At 39.0% G+C, this 18,313-nt stretch overlaps 1 protein-coding gene across 2 annotated transcripts in view; it reads right to left on the minus strand.

The window, feature by feature from the left end:
- Window positions 1-18,313, minus strand: part of SYNPR (synaptoporin) — a 266,791-nt gene that overhangs the window by 22,454 nt on the left and 226,024 nt on the right. For both annotated transcript variants that reach the window (XM_063427550.1, XM_063427551.1), the window contains one exon: window positions 14,975-15,173. In XM_063427550.1, coding sequence (XP_063283620.1) covers window positions 14,975-15,173 — 199 coding nt within the window. The remainder of the gene's footprint in view (window positions 1-14,974; window positions 15,174-18,313) is intronic.

Genomic DNA, 18,313 nt, shown 5'->3' on the forward strand with positions numbered 1-18,313 from the left:
TCCCTTGTGGAAAGTATCAGTTTTCTTTTGGTTTCTTATTGGGTTATCCCCTTTTAGTCCTCATGTCATGACCATTATTGGTCTCTTTTTTATTACAAGAGTCAATCTTTTGTTCAAGTTCAATCTGCCAGAGTTGGGTTACCCTGCTCTTCACTTTGATACTTGAGGTGTCACTCACCTCTCCATATATATATTAGAAATAACTTTGAATTTATATATATATATCTAAATAAAAAAATCGAATTACATTTTTTCTGCTGCAGCTTGCCTTTTTTTCAAAAACCTTTCTTTGTAGTGGTTTCAAGCTGCCTAGCTGATCTTACAAAATGGCTTTGCCTGTTACCTCTGTTACCTCCGCAGATGCAGCGAGGAGAAGCACCTTTTTTTACACTGTGGGATGGTCACTAAGGCTACAGACTCGATAAGAGGGAAAGATTTGTTCTGATAAGAGTGAAAGGGGTGAGTGGGTGCTTAATTGCTCGCTGACTTTTTCCTTTAATTTTTAAATACAAACTTTAAATAGCCATTGATCTCCCTTTTCCACTATTACAAGGTAGCAAAAGGAAAAAAAATACCATAAATCCTTATAAACATAAGTTCTCTCTTCTCTCTCTATTTTTAATCCCGATTTCTGATAACCTAATTTTGGGAACTCAGATTTGGCTTTGCAAAAATGCCTGATATTGTGTAGTCATTAGCCAGGTAATATTGTAGCCATTTTTTTTAAATATCAGGACAGCCATGATCACCATTTTTAATGTTATTTTGACTGAGCCAAAGAGCAGCATTAACTAAGTTGTTTCATCCCAATGTATTTCTTTCTACGACGTGGTTATAGACCTTTTACAATCTATTCTTAAAAAGGAAAAATTCAGAAATACAGTCTTTTTGGGACAAAAAGTCATTTGATATAATATGTAGCTGTGAACTAAAAAAGTTATAGAGGAAGTATAGAGGAAGTATTGTCAAAATGATTTATAATGAAATGTATGCTGTGCAAAAGATTCCACTTCTGCTGCATGACTTGCAGCACTGCAAACAAAACTTTGTTCATATTAAAAATCAGCAAGTACATCAAAGCTCAACTTTCAATGACAGAATTCTTAAATAGAGGTTATGGAATTCCAGTTTTCACACTACATAAATAGTTATATTATACCCCATCATTAAATCATCTTTGTCACGTTAAGGGGTCTTTGATTGCCGATTTGGTGTGGTGGTCCAGCAGTGCAGCAGACATTAATTATCCTTAACTGAAGCTTTCACCTACAGGTGCACACCATCTTCAACTTCTAGGGCTTCATCAGTTAAGAGCCCACATTAGCACTCATGTCTACGGAGGATGAGCATGACAATGCCTGATTCCCATGCAGAAGTATAAGCTCTGCTTTTTGTCAAGTTTTGTCAACTTTATGATTTTTTTAAAATGAATTTCCAATGCAGCCAATCATTTTATCTTAATAAAATACTAATACATTTTTTTTTTTGGTCATGGTGCCTTTTTAAGAGTGGAAAAAGCCCTGAAGCTTGCTTTGATTACCTTTTCATATTGCAGAATGTGGTACTTTTTATAATTGTTTTACTGTTAGGTCATATATGAAAATCATCATTTATGGAACATTGATCCAGTCCATATGACTCAGGAACAGTAATAAGGTTTTCTCATTTTTGATTATTAATTGTCACTAGTTGGAGACAAGAAGGATACCCACTGGTTACTAATTAACAGGAAATAGTGCCATCTGAAATAATGTATGACCATGTTTCTAAAATACTATTTAAAGACTGCACCAATTTGACTTTTGTACAATGTGTAAGGAAATATTTAATGACATTTTTTTTTAGCCTTGCCTGCCTGTTGCTATATCTAATTTTTATGACACCATGCTTCAAGAGAGTAACCTATTCTGCTTTACACTCACAGTTGGCTTTTAACGCTAAGAAATACATTTGAAAAGGTTATGTCTGATGAGGAATGTTTCTCAGTCTCTAGTAAACTGGCCTTTTCCTTGGAAACACTCTATATATTTTGCCCAGAGGCTATACTTGTTCAAACCGCTTTCATTTGTTCAATAAATATCGCAATTTTGTTTAAAAATGTATGTTAGCCACCAAACGCTAGGTGAAAGGATTTAGACCAAGTGATTGTTTCAATGTTTCAAAAAGTGGCTATGTATTATTCTCTAAAGAAGGGCATTGCCAGAATGTGTTGTTATTACTAGTTGATTTATAAGCCATCAGAATCTCACAGCTCTCAAAAGTCTTTTGCAAACCATAGTTATAAGAAGCTATCTGAAAATACAAAAATGCCTTAATAAGCTCTTTACTTTATGATAACAGGATGCAGGAATCTAAAATGTTGATAGGATGCAGGCAGGAGCCCTGTGTGAAACTTGGGTGAGATGTCATTTTCCCTTGCAAATCAATATGTATTATTTACTATAACAATGGAAATATACAAAATGGTTTTATTATATATTGTATTTTTTAAATGCATTATATAGATAATATATTAACTGTGTGATTAATAAATAAAAATAGAATTCCTTTCTTTAGTGAGCACTTCCCAAACCAAGAAATGGCTGAAGCAGATCAGCCATTTATAGCCCTTTCATTACTTCCAATGTGAGAGCCGAACACATTTGTGGCCAGCAGGAGATGGAGAAATGCTGTTCAATAGTGAAAAAATATGGTTAGTCTGAATTGATTTGTCTGAACAAAAAAATGTTGTTTTGGGTGATTCAGGTTTTGTCGAAAGGCCCAGTTGCAGAAAGTCCCTTGAATAACAGCCTACAGTCTCTCATACTTTATCACACTGAGACTGTGTGATAGTGTGTCTACTTGACAAGAGATGGGCTGTTTCAGCTGCTGACCGTGACAGTATTGCCTATTACTGCCAAACTCAATGTGACAGTGCCCACTCCCAGTATTCACACAGGTTGCATATCGAGGATACCTAGCCCTGGGTGAGATGGCAGTATCACTGCAATCAGTGATTTTCATCAGTCGTCATATATATTCAGATTTCATCTTAACCACTCTGATGTTACCAAAGATTAATCGTCATTGTACCTGTTTAATCTCAGAATCGATCTTGTACATGTTCCAAAGCTATACTCATTCCAATGTGAATTTTGATGCAAGGCAATTCTTATTAGGTCAAAGTTGTACAGTGTGTCATTTCTGTATTAGTATTAACACTAGTCAATCTTTCTTTAACAAAAGTGACACAGTGCATCACTTCAGCATCAACAATAGCTGAGATCGATGAGTCCACGACCAATTTATATTCAATAATGACGCACGTATGGCGTCACTCCGGCAATGCAGGTCATTAATGAAGAACATTTTGCTCTGATGATCTCATTCCACCATGAGGGCAGTGCCCTGTCATGGTCTCTACTAGCCTGTGAGTGCATTTATACTGTGTTATTTGTCTGGAATTTTGACCTTGTCTTGTTTATCAACTACTGTGATCTCTCCAATGCAAAGTTTGGTTTGTCTAATTGTTTTGGTGTCTTTCTGTTTGCCCCTGAGGATGGTGTATTATCACGGCGAAACGCTCGTTGTTTTTTTTTTTCACTGGTTATGGAGCACCCTATCACTATGCACGCACTTTTTTCACTTTATTTATTTTAAGTATTTTCTTTTTTTTCTCCAGTACTTAGACAGCGAGAGAACTTGAGGGAATTACCCTAGACAGAGTCTAAGCATAGAACACCCACGAAGGTGTTTACAGGAGATTTAGGGTCTAGAGACTAGGGACACCTTTACCAGATACCTCTAGTATTTATAGAGAGGTGGAGTCATCTGTATATATCCCTATCACCTATCTCCTTGTATAGATACCCTTCACTTTATATATTTTTTCCTGTGCTTATTTCTCACTGTTTAGCATATCTCTCACTATTCCTTTGTGTTTTGACTTTTGCCTCTGGATGATTAACCCCTTAAGGACCGGACTGTTTTTGCGATGTTGTACATTTGCGACCAGGCATCTTTTTGACACTTTTGTGGTGTTTGTGTTTAGCTGTAGTTTTCCGCTCTCTCATTTACTGTTCCCATACAAATTATATATTGTTTTTTTCAGGAAAAAAGGGGCTTTCTTTACATACCATTATTTATATAATCTCATGTAATTTAATTTAAAAAAAAATGAAAAAATATGATGAAAAATTGAAAAAAATACATGTTTTTTGACTTTTATGTGAAAAATCTTTTACTCATCTACAAAAGCGAATGAAAAAAACTGCTAAATAGATTCAAAATGTTGTCCTGAGTTTAAAAATACCCAGTGTTTACATGCTTTTTGCTATTTTTTTGCATGTTATAGGGCTATAAGTACAAGTAGGATATTGCGGTTTCAAAACATACATTTTTAAAATGTATCAATAGTGACATTGTAACACTATTATCTGTCATAAATCTCTGAATACCACCCCACATGTACATATTTTTTTTAAAGTAGACAACCCAAGGTATTCAATATGGGGTATGTCCAGACTTTTTTAGTAGCCACTTAGTCGCAAACACTGGCCAAAGTTTGCGTTCATATTTGTTTGTGTGTGAAAAAAGTAAAAAAACTAAATTGAACGCTAATTTTGGCCAGTGTTTGTGACTAAGTGGCTACTAAAAAAGACTGGACATACACCATTTGCAATACATTGGGTTGTCTTCTTTTGCAAATGGTATGCCATCATGGGGGTAATTCTCATTCCTCGGCTACCATAAGCTCTCAAAGGCAACGTAACCAACCTGGCCATTTTCAATGTAAAAATATTTGACCCATATATTTGACCCTGTAACTTTCAAAAACGCTATAAAACCTGTACATGGGGGGTACTGTTATACTCAGGAGACTTTGCTGAACACAAATATTAGTGTTTCAAAACTTGAAAATGTATCACAACAATTATATCATCAGTAAAAGTGCTGTTTGTGTGTGAAAAATAAAAAAAAAAGTCACTTTCACTGACAATGTCATCGCTGTGATATGATTTACTGTTTTGAATCACTAATATTTGTGTTGAGCGAAGTCTCCCGAGTAAAACAGTACCCCCCATGTACAGGTTTTAGGGTGTCGTAGAACGTTACAGGGTAAAATACAGTGCTAACAAATTACATTCTCTGGACTTTCGACCTGGGTTGGCAGGCAGGTCCCTTAAAATTGCAATCAATAAAATTACTTAATTATGTAAAAATATTACATAAATACACATGTAGAATTTAAATATATATATATGCATATTTATATATTTGAAGTCTACGTGTATATTTATATAATTATTTATGTAATTTTGTATATGGACATATGTATATTTCGTATTTTTTTATTTATTTATATATACATAGATATATATACAATTTCATTCTAAGTGTATTTTGATATAAATATATATATATTAATATCAAAATACAGTTAGAATAACATTTCATATAGAAATTTTTTTTTTTTAATTTTTATTATTTTTAAATTTTTTTATTTAATTTAAATTACTTATTATTTGTATTTTATAATAATATATATACAATATATATATAGTTATTATACATTATATATATATAAATATACGTGTGTAATTTAATTATAAGTGTATTTTTATATTAATACACTTAGTATGACATTATATATATGATACACATATATAATTATTATTTTTATTTATTAACTTTAACTTTAATTTTTTTTAGGATTTTACACTGGCAGAGAGACTGCCTGTCAGCACAGACAGTCCCCCTGCAGGCAGACACATGGATACCTATTGTGACCATGTGGTCGCCCTGTTGGGCGATCACATGGCCACAGGGGTCCTAATCCGCCATGGGGAGACTGTCTGGGCTGCAGGCAGTCTCCCCACAACGGGAGCACCGCCGATCGCCGCCGGGGTAACGACGGCGATCGGGTAAGTACATTGGACCGTTAGGACGGTTCAGGACCGTCACCGGTCGGCAACGCAAAAATGCCGATGACGGTCCTGAACCGTCCTCGGTCCTTAAGGGGTTAAGCTAGGCTCTGTTGTAGCCAGTGTTATATAAATTTCCATGAGGGCTTATAAACACAAAGGTGGAGATTGCTACTGTTTCTGTTAGTTCTCATATCGTTACATTTGTATCCTGTGGAGTTAATGTGGCATGCTTAATTACCAACCATTAGCTATTGAGCAAATCACTTGGTATTTAGACAGCTATTTGAGAACTTAAATGTATTTTTCCCCCCTAACCTTAATTTAAGCATAGAATATCCATGAAGGTGTTACATGAGACTGAAGGTCTATAGACTAGGGATACCCTTACCACAGACCTCTGGTAACCCTAGGAAGGTGGATTTAATTGGTTATATCCCTATTACTTATCTCTCTGTCTATACCCTTCATTTTATATATTTTTTCCTGTGTGCTTTTTTCTCGCCATTTAGCATATCTCTCACTATTCCTTTTACGTTTTAGTTTTTGCTTCTGGAAGATCACACTAGTAACCAGTGATGTATATACTTCCATGAGGGCTTAAACACAAAAAGGGGGAGATTGCTATCTCTTCAGTTAGTTCTCGTACTGCCAATCCATACCTGTTTGGAACTAGTGTGGTATGCTTTATTATTAACTATCTATTATTGAGCATCTCACTCAGGGCTGTTCCCCCCATATCAGGCTACACTGTTTAATTTGTCCTAGTACTTTTTAGAGTTACTAATAAAGTTATTTTGCTATTTATTATTATTTTATCCTTTAGGATCTTAGTGAAGTGGATTGGAAATGTAACCTTGTGGTCACTTTCTATTTAAGTGACACCTTTGGTTCTCTACTATTTATTGTATTCCCTAGAGTTATCCCCTACTTTTCCAGTCTAGGTGACCTTTTTTTGTGGGTTAGGTATGGGAAGAGGGTGTTACAATAAACTTCTATCCTTGACCGCTCCCCTTCCTTTCTTTCTGCATTTATACTGTGTTATTTGTCTGGAATTTTGACCTTGTCTTGTTTATCAACTACTGTGATGTCTCCAATGCAAAGTTTGGTTTGTCTAATTGTTTTGGTGTCTTCCTGTATCCCTTTACCTCAACCTTTGACTATTCTCACTTTTATCTATAATTTTAATCCTGTGCACCTTTAATGACGAGTTCTATTTATGTAGCTTTGCTAGATTTGTATGTTGGGACTCCCTACCAATTTTTATAACAAGATCTTTAGAAGCTATACAACTCAATGCTGACCATGAAAGAAAGGTGTCAGAACACCCAGTGCACTGCAGTTTGCTTCATACAGGCTGCATAGCTGCAGACTGGTCAGAGTGTCCATTGCCAAAGGCACCTTTAATGGGGATGTGAGCATCAGCATCAAAGCACGATTCCCTCTCATTACTAAAAAAAATATTTATTACCCATTACTAAAAAAAATATTTATTAGCATTTTATTAAGGTAAAATGATATGCTGCATTGGAAATTCATTAAAAGATATAATAATGGTATAGCCTCAAGATGACAAAACGCTGAGTTTCTACTTCTGCATGGGAACCAGGCAATGGAAAAAGGTTACCTGGTCTGATGAATCAAATTTTACATTAGATCAGATGGATGGCAAGTTGCCTGTGTATTTACCTAGGAAGAGATGGCAGCAGGGGACCGGCAGCGGCAGTGTTCTCTGGGCAATTTTCTACTGGGAAACTTTGGGTTCTAGCATTCATGTGGATGCTACTCTGACATGTACCACCTACCTAGAGATTGTTGCAGACCAGGTACACCTGTTTGTGGCAATAATGTTCCCTGATAGCAGTGGCCTCATTTAGAAGGGTAATACACACTGCTACACTGCAAAGATTTGTTCAGGAATGGTTTGAGGAACATGACAAAGCATTCAAGGTGTTGCCTTTGCCTCCAAATTCCCCAGATCGCAATCCAATTGAGCATCTGTGGTATGTGCTGAAACAAATGCCCAAGATGCCCTACTTTAAAACTTATTTTTATATCTAGCTAGCTATTGTCTGGGGCACCTGAAACAACGTTGTATAGAAGTGGGAGATTGATACTTTATAACTGATCCTAGCATGAGTCTGGGTTACCAACATACAGTTGTAAAAATGATTTTTTTTGTTAACATTTTGGAGAAAGAAAGTTATTTGGGGCATGGTGGTGTTTTTTAAAAAAAAGAAAAAAAAAAAAAACAGTTCCTCTTGCCTAGTCTGGGTCATTGGTCCTAGTGGGAGACTGGATATAGCTCTCTGCTGTGGCTAGCTTGATAGCTACTTGAAACAACGTTGAGTGTGAGACTGAAAATTGTCATTTTGTCATTAATGTAGTGTGAGAATACACCACCAATATACAGTTTTATTTGAAACACTCTATTCTATATTGGTAAACTTGTCCTAAATTCTGACAACGGAGATATATAAAAGGTCTGAGAGACTAATAGAAAACAAGCAGAAAATACAGAATATTTAGGCATCTGCCGGCATGAATGGATAGACCCCCACAGGGTTTTTATTTATTTTAAAATAATTAACCTTTTTGCTGCTGAGGGCTTTTAAATATTTGATAGCCGGCTGATAGCGCTGTCAGCAGGCAAATTGTTCACAGTTGAATTATCCGAGGCTGGATTTCAGCCATCTGGTGGCATTTGGTCTGGCTGAAATCCAGGAGCAAATTCAGGCCCATTTGGGGAATTCCATCAACAATGTCTGGATTTTGCTGGCCAAATGGCCTTCCGGGCTGTAATGAATAACCCTGTTAGTAAATTCAAAATGTTGGGCCAAATTTGTCAAATTAAAAAAAAAAAAAATATTAAGTCAGCTGAAAATCTGAAATTCACTTTGATTCACCTTTAATTCAAAACAATTTACAACTGCTAGTATTAGTGTGAATTGTCAAGAATTTATCATGGCACCCGCTGTGTGCACTCTGGTGTGGAGCTTTCCCATGAGGCAAGTTCACCTGTCAGTAATGCCACTCTCACCCCCATCCTCTGTGGCCACGCTTTCCTCCAGCAGTCATTCTGACGCTGGCCACTACAAATTAGAGCCCTTATATGGCTTCACCTTCTCTACACCGATTACTGACGAAAACATGCGTGCATAACAGCGGAGATGTCACACACGTTCCAGGCATCAAGTGACTACCTATAACAAAGTACTGCCTTTCTAGGGCTATATAAGCTAATTTTATACATTTATCAGTGCTCTGTCATGGTTTTCCTTAGTGATTATTGGAGAGTGCATTTCCTATTGCTGTTTCTTGATAATTTCGACCTCCGTTTCTTGATTAACTATTCTCCATTCTGTATCCCTGAATCTTGGCTTGTCTTATCAATTCTCAAACACTCAGTTTTCCTGAATTCTGTCTGTCTTATACTATTCTACCTGTAGTTTGGACATTCTAAGGCCCAGTAATACATTTTAGTACTTTTTTTTGTTGTTGTTGTTCTGCGTGGTGGGTTAAGCATTACTGACAGAAATCAAAATTAATTCAAACATTTCAGCCAAGATATCCAAACAGAAGACACAGAAGAGTTGTAGACGTGTGAATTGCTAGCAAATCAAAAGTGAATTTTGGTCCAGCATATTTTTAAAAGGATTCCAAGACAGCTGTGTGTTTTATTTTATGATTTTGGCCCAAAACTTGAGATTTCCTTTTGACAATTCCTAACAATTCACACTTTAGTAAATAACTCTGTAAATGTGGCACTTTTTTATATAAGGGGAAAAAATGAATAGTACTTAGAGATACAGACAAGTTAATTGGACATTTTTGTACTTTCTGTTTGAAGAGTTAGAATTTGAAAGCATCACAGGAGAATGATGTGAGAGTAATGTGGTTAGACTGTTACCCTTGCATTTATTTAAACCTTTCAAGTGCCAGATGGGTTAGAACAAAGAGAACAAAGCATTTAAAAGAGAAACGGTGAAGGGTAAAAGGGATTTAGCATTAGCATTGTATTTAATATTCATCCTTGTATCAACAACAATATAATATCTGTATAGCTTCTTCTATTTTTAGCGATAAACTACAGCTTTCAAACAATGAGTCAAACTCAAATTTTAGTATTGAAGGGTCTTTAATTCCAAAATTCATAATTTCCAATATTCTGAATGTCATACCTGCTTATTGTTCAGCACAACTTAATAAAATAGATCTTCCAAATGTAAGAAAAAGTCATACGTCAATTCGGATTTCTTAAAGGACCACTATAGTCACTTTAGCTCAATGAAGTGGTCTGGGTGCCTGGTCCCCAGGTTTTAACCCTGCAGCTGTAAATCTAGCAGTTTCAGAGAAACTGCTATGTTTAAATTGCAGGGTTAATCCAGCCTCTAGTGGCTGTCTTCCTGACAGCCGCTAGAGGCGCTTCCGTAAAGCTCAATGTGAAAATTGAGTAATAGGTGGGTTTCCTATAGGTGGGTTTGAATGCGCTTGCGACTCTGGCCGCGCATGCGCATTCGGCTCCACTCGAGAGCTGATGTTGCAGGGGGAGGAGAGGTCACCAGCAACGAGGGAGCCCAGCGCTGGATTAAGGTAAGTGGCTGAAGGGGTTTTAACCCCTTCAGCCCAGCGGGATGGGGCCCTGAGGGTGGGAGGGACCTACGGACTATATAGTGCCAGGAAAACTAGTTTGTTTTCCTGAAACTATAGTGGTCCTTTAACATATATAAATTAAAAACAATATTTGTGATTTCCTTTTTCTGCCAGTACTGCAGTGTGCAAGAAAGGGTTATTCACTGAAGTTCGAATCTTTGGGAATTCAAAGTAAACTGGAAAAAAAATCACCAAGTCTACTATTTTCTAGTTTGGTTATTTTGGCTGAAAAATTTGAGATTCACTTTAAATTCACCTTGACCTCACAGCGATTTACAACTGATAGCATTATTCAAATGTGAATTATCAGGAGGTCAAAACGAGTTTACAAATGTAGGTCAAAATTTCCAAACAGAAAACATATTTTGGGGCTTCACACACAAAGCTGAAACTGAAACTGAAATTCCATTCAATGTAAATGTAAAATTTAAATCCAAATTAGCCAATCTCACATTTATACTTTCAGTTTCGAGGTTTGGGTCTCAAATGTGAAATTCTCTCGGAATTCACTTTCAAATGTAACAATCCTTTCATCAAGTTTTGAAAGGATATATATTTTTTTCATTTAAGTTAGAAAAAAAACACGTCCCCACCTATAATTTATGAAAAGATCCTTCAGCCATATTCATGCACATTGGGTCAGACAGTTAGTCTCTATGGTCTTCCCCACCTATAGTTTATGAAAAGATCCTTCAGCCATATTTATGCACATTGGGTCAGACAGTTAGTCTCTATGGTCTTCCCCACCTATAGTTTATGAAAAGATCCTTCAGCCATATTTATGCACATTGGGTCAGACAGTTAGTCTCTATGGTCTTCCCCACCTATAGTTTATGAAAAGATCCTTCAGCCATATTTATGCACATTGGGTCAGACAGTTAGTCTCTATGGTCTTCCCCACCTATAGTTTATGAAAAGATCCTTCAGCCATATTTATGCACATTGGGTCAGACAGTTAGTCTCTATGGTCTTCCCCACCTATAGTTTATGAAAAGATCCTTCAGCCATATTTATGCACATTGGGTCAGACAGTTAGTCTCTATGGTCTTCCCCACCTATAGTTTATGAAAAGATCCTTCAGCCATATTTATGCACATTGGGTCAGACAGTTAGTCTCTATGGTCTTCCCCACCTATAGTTTATGAAAAGATCCTTCAGCCATATTTATGCACATTGGGTCAGACAGTTAGTCTCTATGGTCTTCCGTGCTTCACTCTCTGTACAGAAGCAGGAAAGACCATAGAGACGGTCAGTTTTCAAACATTGCCTGCCCCAATGTGCATGAATATGGCTGAAGAATCTTTTCATAAACTAAGGGTACGGATGGGGATTTCTCATTTTTTTCATATACTTCATTAACATATCTATTTACTTTCGAAAATTGATGAAAGGATTATTAAAGTAAAAAGATGATTTTGAGGTGGCAGTTGTCCTTTAAATTTCTCAAAATTCAAACTTTTGTAAATAGACTTGGCTGTGTTTGAATTACCCACAATGTACAATATCCGTTCAGGTGAGCTAGAAACCTTTTATAAAATATTCGTTATGGAAAACAATGGAGAAGAATGTATGAAGTTACTAGCTAGCTAACACCACAGAGTCTAGCTAGCATTTCTAATGACAGCGACACTAGCAGTTTTAAAGTGATATAGACAGTGGCTTTATACTAAAAGCATTTATGATAAATTGTATTCACATTTGCTTAGTGCCAACTTATTACGCAATACTTTACAATGTTGTAATAGGCCGAAAATTAACATGAGACAATGAATCTATTGCGAATTATGACAGGAAATCATTTTCAATAGTGGTAAATGGAGGTGCAACACACACACAAACGCACACTACAAAGTGTAACATTGTAGGTACACCAAGTACACACTAAAACTGATAAATAGTACTCATAAACAGGCTCCCAACGTAGCTGTAAAATGTAATTACATTTTTTTTTTTTTATATTTTTTATTTTATTAGTGCATAAAGTTACAAACTTTCTACCCATGCCACAACAGCAGGTACCAGCTTGATCAAACATTGCATGACAATTAATATTATGGCATGCAGTGCAACTGTACATTTTGTGATAATAGAGAAAAATTCCAGCCTAATATTTTAATAGATGGGCTAACGTGAACAATAGGCAAAACAGGTCAGACATTCTGTGCGTGTTTAAATATTATGGTTGGGTTTATACGACAGTAGAGAATGGCAGAGAATGGCAAGATTACTGCAGTGTTGTATAAAATAAGTAACAAAATCAGAATCAAAAATAAAAATCAAGCAATTCAGGCCTACCTAGTGGGTGGCTATCAGGACTTGAGCACGTAGTAACATTTAAACATAAAACACAAAAGAGGCAACTCTCAGTTGCGCAAGCCATTAATGTCACACCCCATGCACATCATGTTAGTGAGTAGGCTGACTGCTTGGGCTATACCCCGGTAAAATAGCAAAGAAAATCTTCAAGGTATCCTTGGACATATTAGTGTCCAGTAGTGAAAAAAAGACGCTTGATGACTCCATGCCCTAGAGTTAATGCAAGAATACTCAGTACTGTAATAAATGTATGACAGGATTATGTGTATAAAGAATAGCTATCATTAAAAACAACGGTTTAGCTTCAGAGCAGGTGTCAGTAGGTGTCAGGCCATGGCCTCAGAGTTAGGGTTAGTAATATTAACTATTAGTAAATAAGAAAGAACTACCCCCGACTGATTCTGTGGTTTATGGCAAACTTTTTCTTGATTCTGTATATTAAGACTTAGTAGGGTGAACTGGCATGGTCAGGCTCATATTGGCACATGAAGTGTGGCTAGACAAGCCAGGGCTGCACCTGGCTTATAAGTACCCCAGAAGGTTACAGTAACGGGTAATATATTTGCAACTTAAGAAACACCTAGCGTAGCATAGTATTCCACAGACTATTGTGCACTTGGTTGTGCGACGTTGAACTACAAACCAAAACTGTCAAAAATAAAATATAAAGCATACAAAGTTCCATGGATCCTCAACTGGGCTCATAGTCTCTGTGTCTTAGAGTGGAGATTCTGACAGAGGGCTTTGCATACTTGGCGACTAGAGTTTCTCCCCAGTTCTGGTTCCTCTGACCTGGCCTTGTTTGTCTCCCGTCGGGGCTGCGGCCTCTTCTGGTGTCAAGTCCATTATGGATGGTAATTGCAGGGCACAAAGGAAACCGTTGGGTTTTCGTCAGCTGACAGGGTCAGCACCCTGTCTTCTTGAGGCACCACCAAGTTTACTAAAGCTCCCCAATGATACCTGGTGCTGTGTTCCCTTAAAAGCTCTGTGACTCTCTCTACATAAGAACCGAAAATGGCAAATCATCAAAGATCTTGAGAGTGTAGCTTTCCACCTTAATGGTGTTTTGAGTTCTGGAAAGGGCCAGCAAAGCCGCTTTGACAGCAATGTCTCGAGAGAACGCAATGATATGCCTGGGTGAGTCCGCATGGGCAGTCGGGGCCTTCCTGAGTCGGAACACTGTGAGAATAGGCAATGTCTCACCAGCACATTTCACTCCCAGCGACCTTATTGACAAAGTCCAGCAACACCTCCACGTTCTTCCGGCGGTGCCATGCTTTCAGTGTGGCAACAGTGTGGCCGAGGAGCTGGGCCCGCTGGGACAGAGTTTCCACCTGGTTTTGAGTCTCCGTGATTCGGCCCTCCCTTGCCTTCTCTCGGGTTTTTACTGCAGTTAATCGTCGGGTTAGGCTCCCCATCTCAGCCTGTACACCCGCCAGATCTTCCTTCCATACCTCCCGGATATCGAGAAGGAGCCTTTTAATATCGCCTTTGGTGGACAGAGAGGCATCAGTGTCCAAGTTGGTCTTTCTGTATACTCCACTCTGGGCTGTTGAGGCAGTAAGACTCTCTTCATCTTGGAATAAGTCTGACTCACTTGAGCCTTGTTACCTTTCCGGCGCCATTTTAGTTTGGGCCTGCGGTTGCAGCCTTTCAAAGGCTGCAGCTATTTTGCGATGTCTGCAGCCCACATCTCTGTAGGGGAGTTCATGATCATGCTTGTATAATTAGAACTCAAAAAACTCTGTGGCAATTGTGTTTTTTGTGGTTAGGAAGCCGGAGCTCTGTATAGACATGTCTAGTTAGTTGCACTGCTAGCCGCGACCCACCCCCATTCCATCGCATTTTTGCATCACCATAGCAAAATATTAATTTAATGTTTTACTATGGTGAAATTTGATGTTAGCAGAGCTCACTGTGCATTATCTTCCAAACGCTCGTAAAATGTAATTCTTATGGTACTCAAAATATAACGAGACACAGTAAACTAGATGAACTTAGTATTCTCTTTAAGCAAAGTTTGAACTACTTGATAACCAAGGTGACATGCAAACAACAAATTTTTGGGAAAATCAGAATGATATATCAATCAAAATACTCACAATTAGTGGACCCCTGTTGTTTTCCCGATACTTGTTCTGGTAGAAAATGTAGACAACGGTTGCAGCCAAGGAATAGAGGAATGAAAATACTGCAATTGTGACGAAGAACTCAGCCGGAGATGAGAAGTCTCCACCTAATGAGATAGATTCACGCAGTTTGCTTTCACATGTGGGTGCGTCAAAATTCACCTGATATAACCTGAAACAGACACAGAGAATACATTTGGTTACATATCAGACAGGATTTGAAAACAAAAAGTTGGTCTCTGTCTGTGGTCTTCACTGCTTCACTCCCTGTACATAAGCAGGGAAGACTATAAAAACTACCGTAATTGTATGTGAGGCTTGTTTGGTGAGCTATATAGAAATTATTTTAAGAAAGCTACTATTTTACAAATTAAATGTTTAGATAGAATTATAGAAGATAAACAGATATATTAAAGTCATTTGTTTAAGGAGTTGCTTGGTTTGTTAAAATGCATCTACTATAACTACCAGTTCCTTAAAATACCTCCAAGATGAATTAGAAAACATATAAAACTAGGGGTGTCACTAATAGAGGACTGTGGGGGGGGTGGGGGATGGGGGGAGGGCTATTGTCCCCAATGTTGTACCCTGTAGCTCCAAATCTGTTTGCCTTTTAGGGTTGCACTGCTTTTTGTGCTCCCTATCCTTAGATAGGCGATGACTGGGTGTGTAAGCAGTACAATGACAGAGATACTGTGAATGTAGCATTCTGTCGTGTATCCTGCGTACCTCTGTGGTGCGGATTCTGATCCCAGCTTATACCTAATTTAGGGGACTGGGCATGGAGAGAACACAGCAGCTGTCCAGAAGGGCCAGGGGACCTGAAAAACGAAGAGCATAGAGGAGGCTTGTGGCTGCTGGCCCTGAAACAGAAATGGGGCTTGCCACCCTGCATAATGACTGCTAGTATTATTTTTTATTTTAATGTAAGTATGCCTGTGGGTGTCTGTGTGTGCCTGTGTGTGTTTGGATGTGACTGTGTTTACTTGTGTGCTCCTGTACATATCTGTGTGTACTTGCTGGTGTCTGTGTGTATATATTAGAGATGTCGCGAACATAAAATTTTCCATTTGCAAACAGCTAACGCGAATTTCCGCAAATGTCCGCGAACGGACGAACCGGGCGAACCGCCATAGACTTAAATAGGCAGTAGAATTTTAAAACCCACAGGGACTCTTTCTGGCCACAATAGTGATGGAAAAGTTGTTTCAAGGGGACTAACACCTGGATTGTGGCATGCCAGAGGGGGATCCATGGCAAAACTCCCATGGAAAATTACATAGTTGATGCAGAGTCTGGTTTTAATCCATAAAGGGCATAAATCACCTAACATTCCTAAATTGTTTGGAATAACGTACTTTAAAACATCAGGTATGATGTTGTATCGATCAGGTAGTGTAAGGGTTACGCCCGCTTCACAGTGACAGACCAAACTCCCCGTTTAACGCACCTCAAACAACCGCAAACAGTCCATTTGCACAACCGCAAACTCCCCATTTGCACAAGGTTGGATACCAAGCTAGCCATGTCACGTTCCTTGTCCTCACTGATGTCATTGAAGGTTTCTTCCTCCAGCCAGGTACAACACCAAGGGTCCCCGAAAGGTGACAACAATCCTGCTGTGTTTGGTCTTCCACCTCCTCAAAGCCACCTTCCTCCTCTGACTCCTCTTCTTCAGACTCCTCTCTCTGCGTGGCCTCTCTCTGCGTTATTATAAGGTGTGTTAAGTAGTACTATTCCTATCAGTTTAATCCCTGTTACGTCCCCTATCAGGGGACGTGTATATGGCATTGATTTTAGGAAACGGGAGATGGAAAAAGATGCTTGGTTGGTCCTCCTACTTCAAATTTGGGGCACTGCGCGTGTAATCTAATGTGCCACCAGATAGGAGTGGTGTGTTAAGTAGTACTATTCTTATCAGTTTAATCCCTGTTACGTCCCCCTCATCAGGCCTTTTTTAGTCGAATGTATCGCCCACTGTCAGTCCCTTCGGGATCCATCCCTCATTCATATTAATAAAGGTGAGGTAATCTAGACTTTTTTGACCTAGGCGACTTCTCTTCTCAATGACAATACCTCCTGCTGCACTGACAGGACACTTGAAGCGGGGCAGGCCAGAAGTTCTATCGCAAATTGGGAAAGCTCAGGCCACAGGTGAAGCCTGCACACCCAGTAGACAAGGGGTTCATCGCTCCTCAGAGTGTCGATATCTGCACTTCAGGCGAGGTAGTCTGCTAACTGTCGGTCGAGTCGTTCTCTGAGGGTGACCCCTGAAGGGCTGTGGCGATGCGTAGAACTTAAAAAGCTCCGCATGTCCTCCATCAACAACACGTCTGTAAAGCATCCTGTCCTTGCTGGCGTGGTCATGGGAGGATTACTTTCACCTCTTCCCCTGTTAGATTCCCGTTGTGCTGTGACATCACCCTTATACGCTGTGTAAAGCATACTTTTTAATTTATTTTGGAACTGCTGCATCCTTTCCGACTTGCGGTAATTCGGTAACATTTAAGGCACTTTCTGCTTATACCGGGGGTCTAGTAGCGTGGACACCCAGTACAGGTCGTTCTCCTTCAGCCTTTTTATACGAGGGTCCCTCAACAGGCACGACAGCATGAAAGACCCCATTTGCACAAGGTTGGATGCCAAGCTACTCATGTCCCGTTCCTCGTCCTCAGTGATCTCACTGAAGGTATGTTCTTCGCCCCAGCCACGTACAACACCACGGGTACCAGATAGGTGACAACGAGCACCCTGGGATGCCTGTTGTGGTTGGTCTTCCTCCTCCTCCTCAGAGGCCACATTCCTCCTCTGACTCCTCTTCCTCACAATCCTCTTCCAGCGTTGCCGCAGGTCCAGCAAGCAATGCTGATAAGGCTGTTTCTGGTGGTGATGGTGACCACAACTCTTCCTCTTCCTCTTCACGCTTATCTACGGCCTGATCCAGCACGCTTCGCAGGGCACGCTCCAGGAAGAAAACAAATGGTATGATGTCGCTGATGGTGCCTTCGGTGAGACTGACTAGGTTTGTCACCTCCTCAAAAGGACGCATGAGCCTACAGCATTGCGCATGAGCGTCCAGTAACGTGGCAAAAAAAATCCCAGCTCCGCAGAGGCTGTCCTAGCACCCCGGTCATACAAATAGTCGTTAACGGCTTTTTCTTGTTGGAGCAGGCGGTCGAACATTAGGAGTGTTGAATTCCAACGTGTCGGGCTGTCGCAAATCAAGCGCCACACTGGCATGTTGTTTCGCCGCTGGATATCTGAAAAGTGCGCCATGGCCGTGTAGGAATGCCTGAAATGGCCACACACCTT

The sequence above is a fragment of the Pelobates fuscus genome, chromosome 7, assembly GCF_036172605.1.
Source record: "Pelobates fuscus isolate aPelFus1 chromosome 7, aPelFus1.pri, whole genome shotgun sequence".
Lineage (NCBI taxonomy): Eukaryota > Metazoa > Chordata > Amphibia > Anura > Pelobatidae > Pelobates > Pelobates fuscus.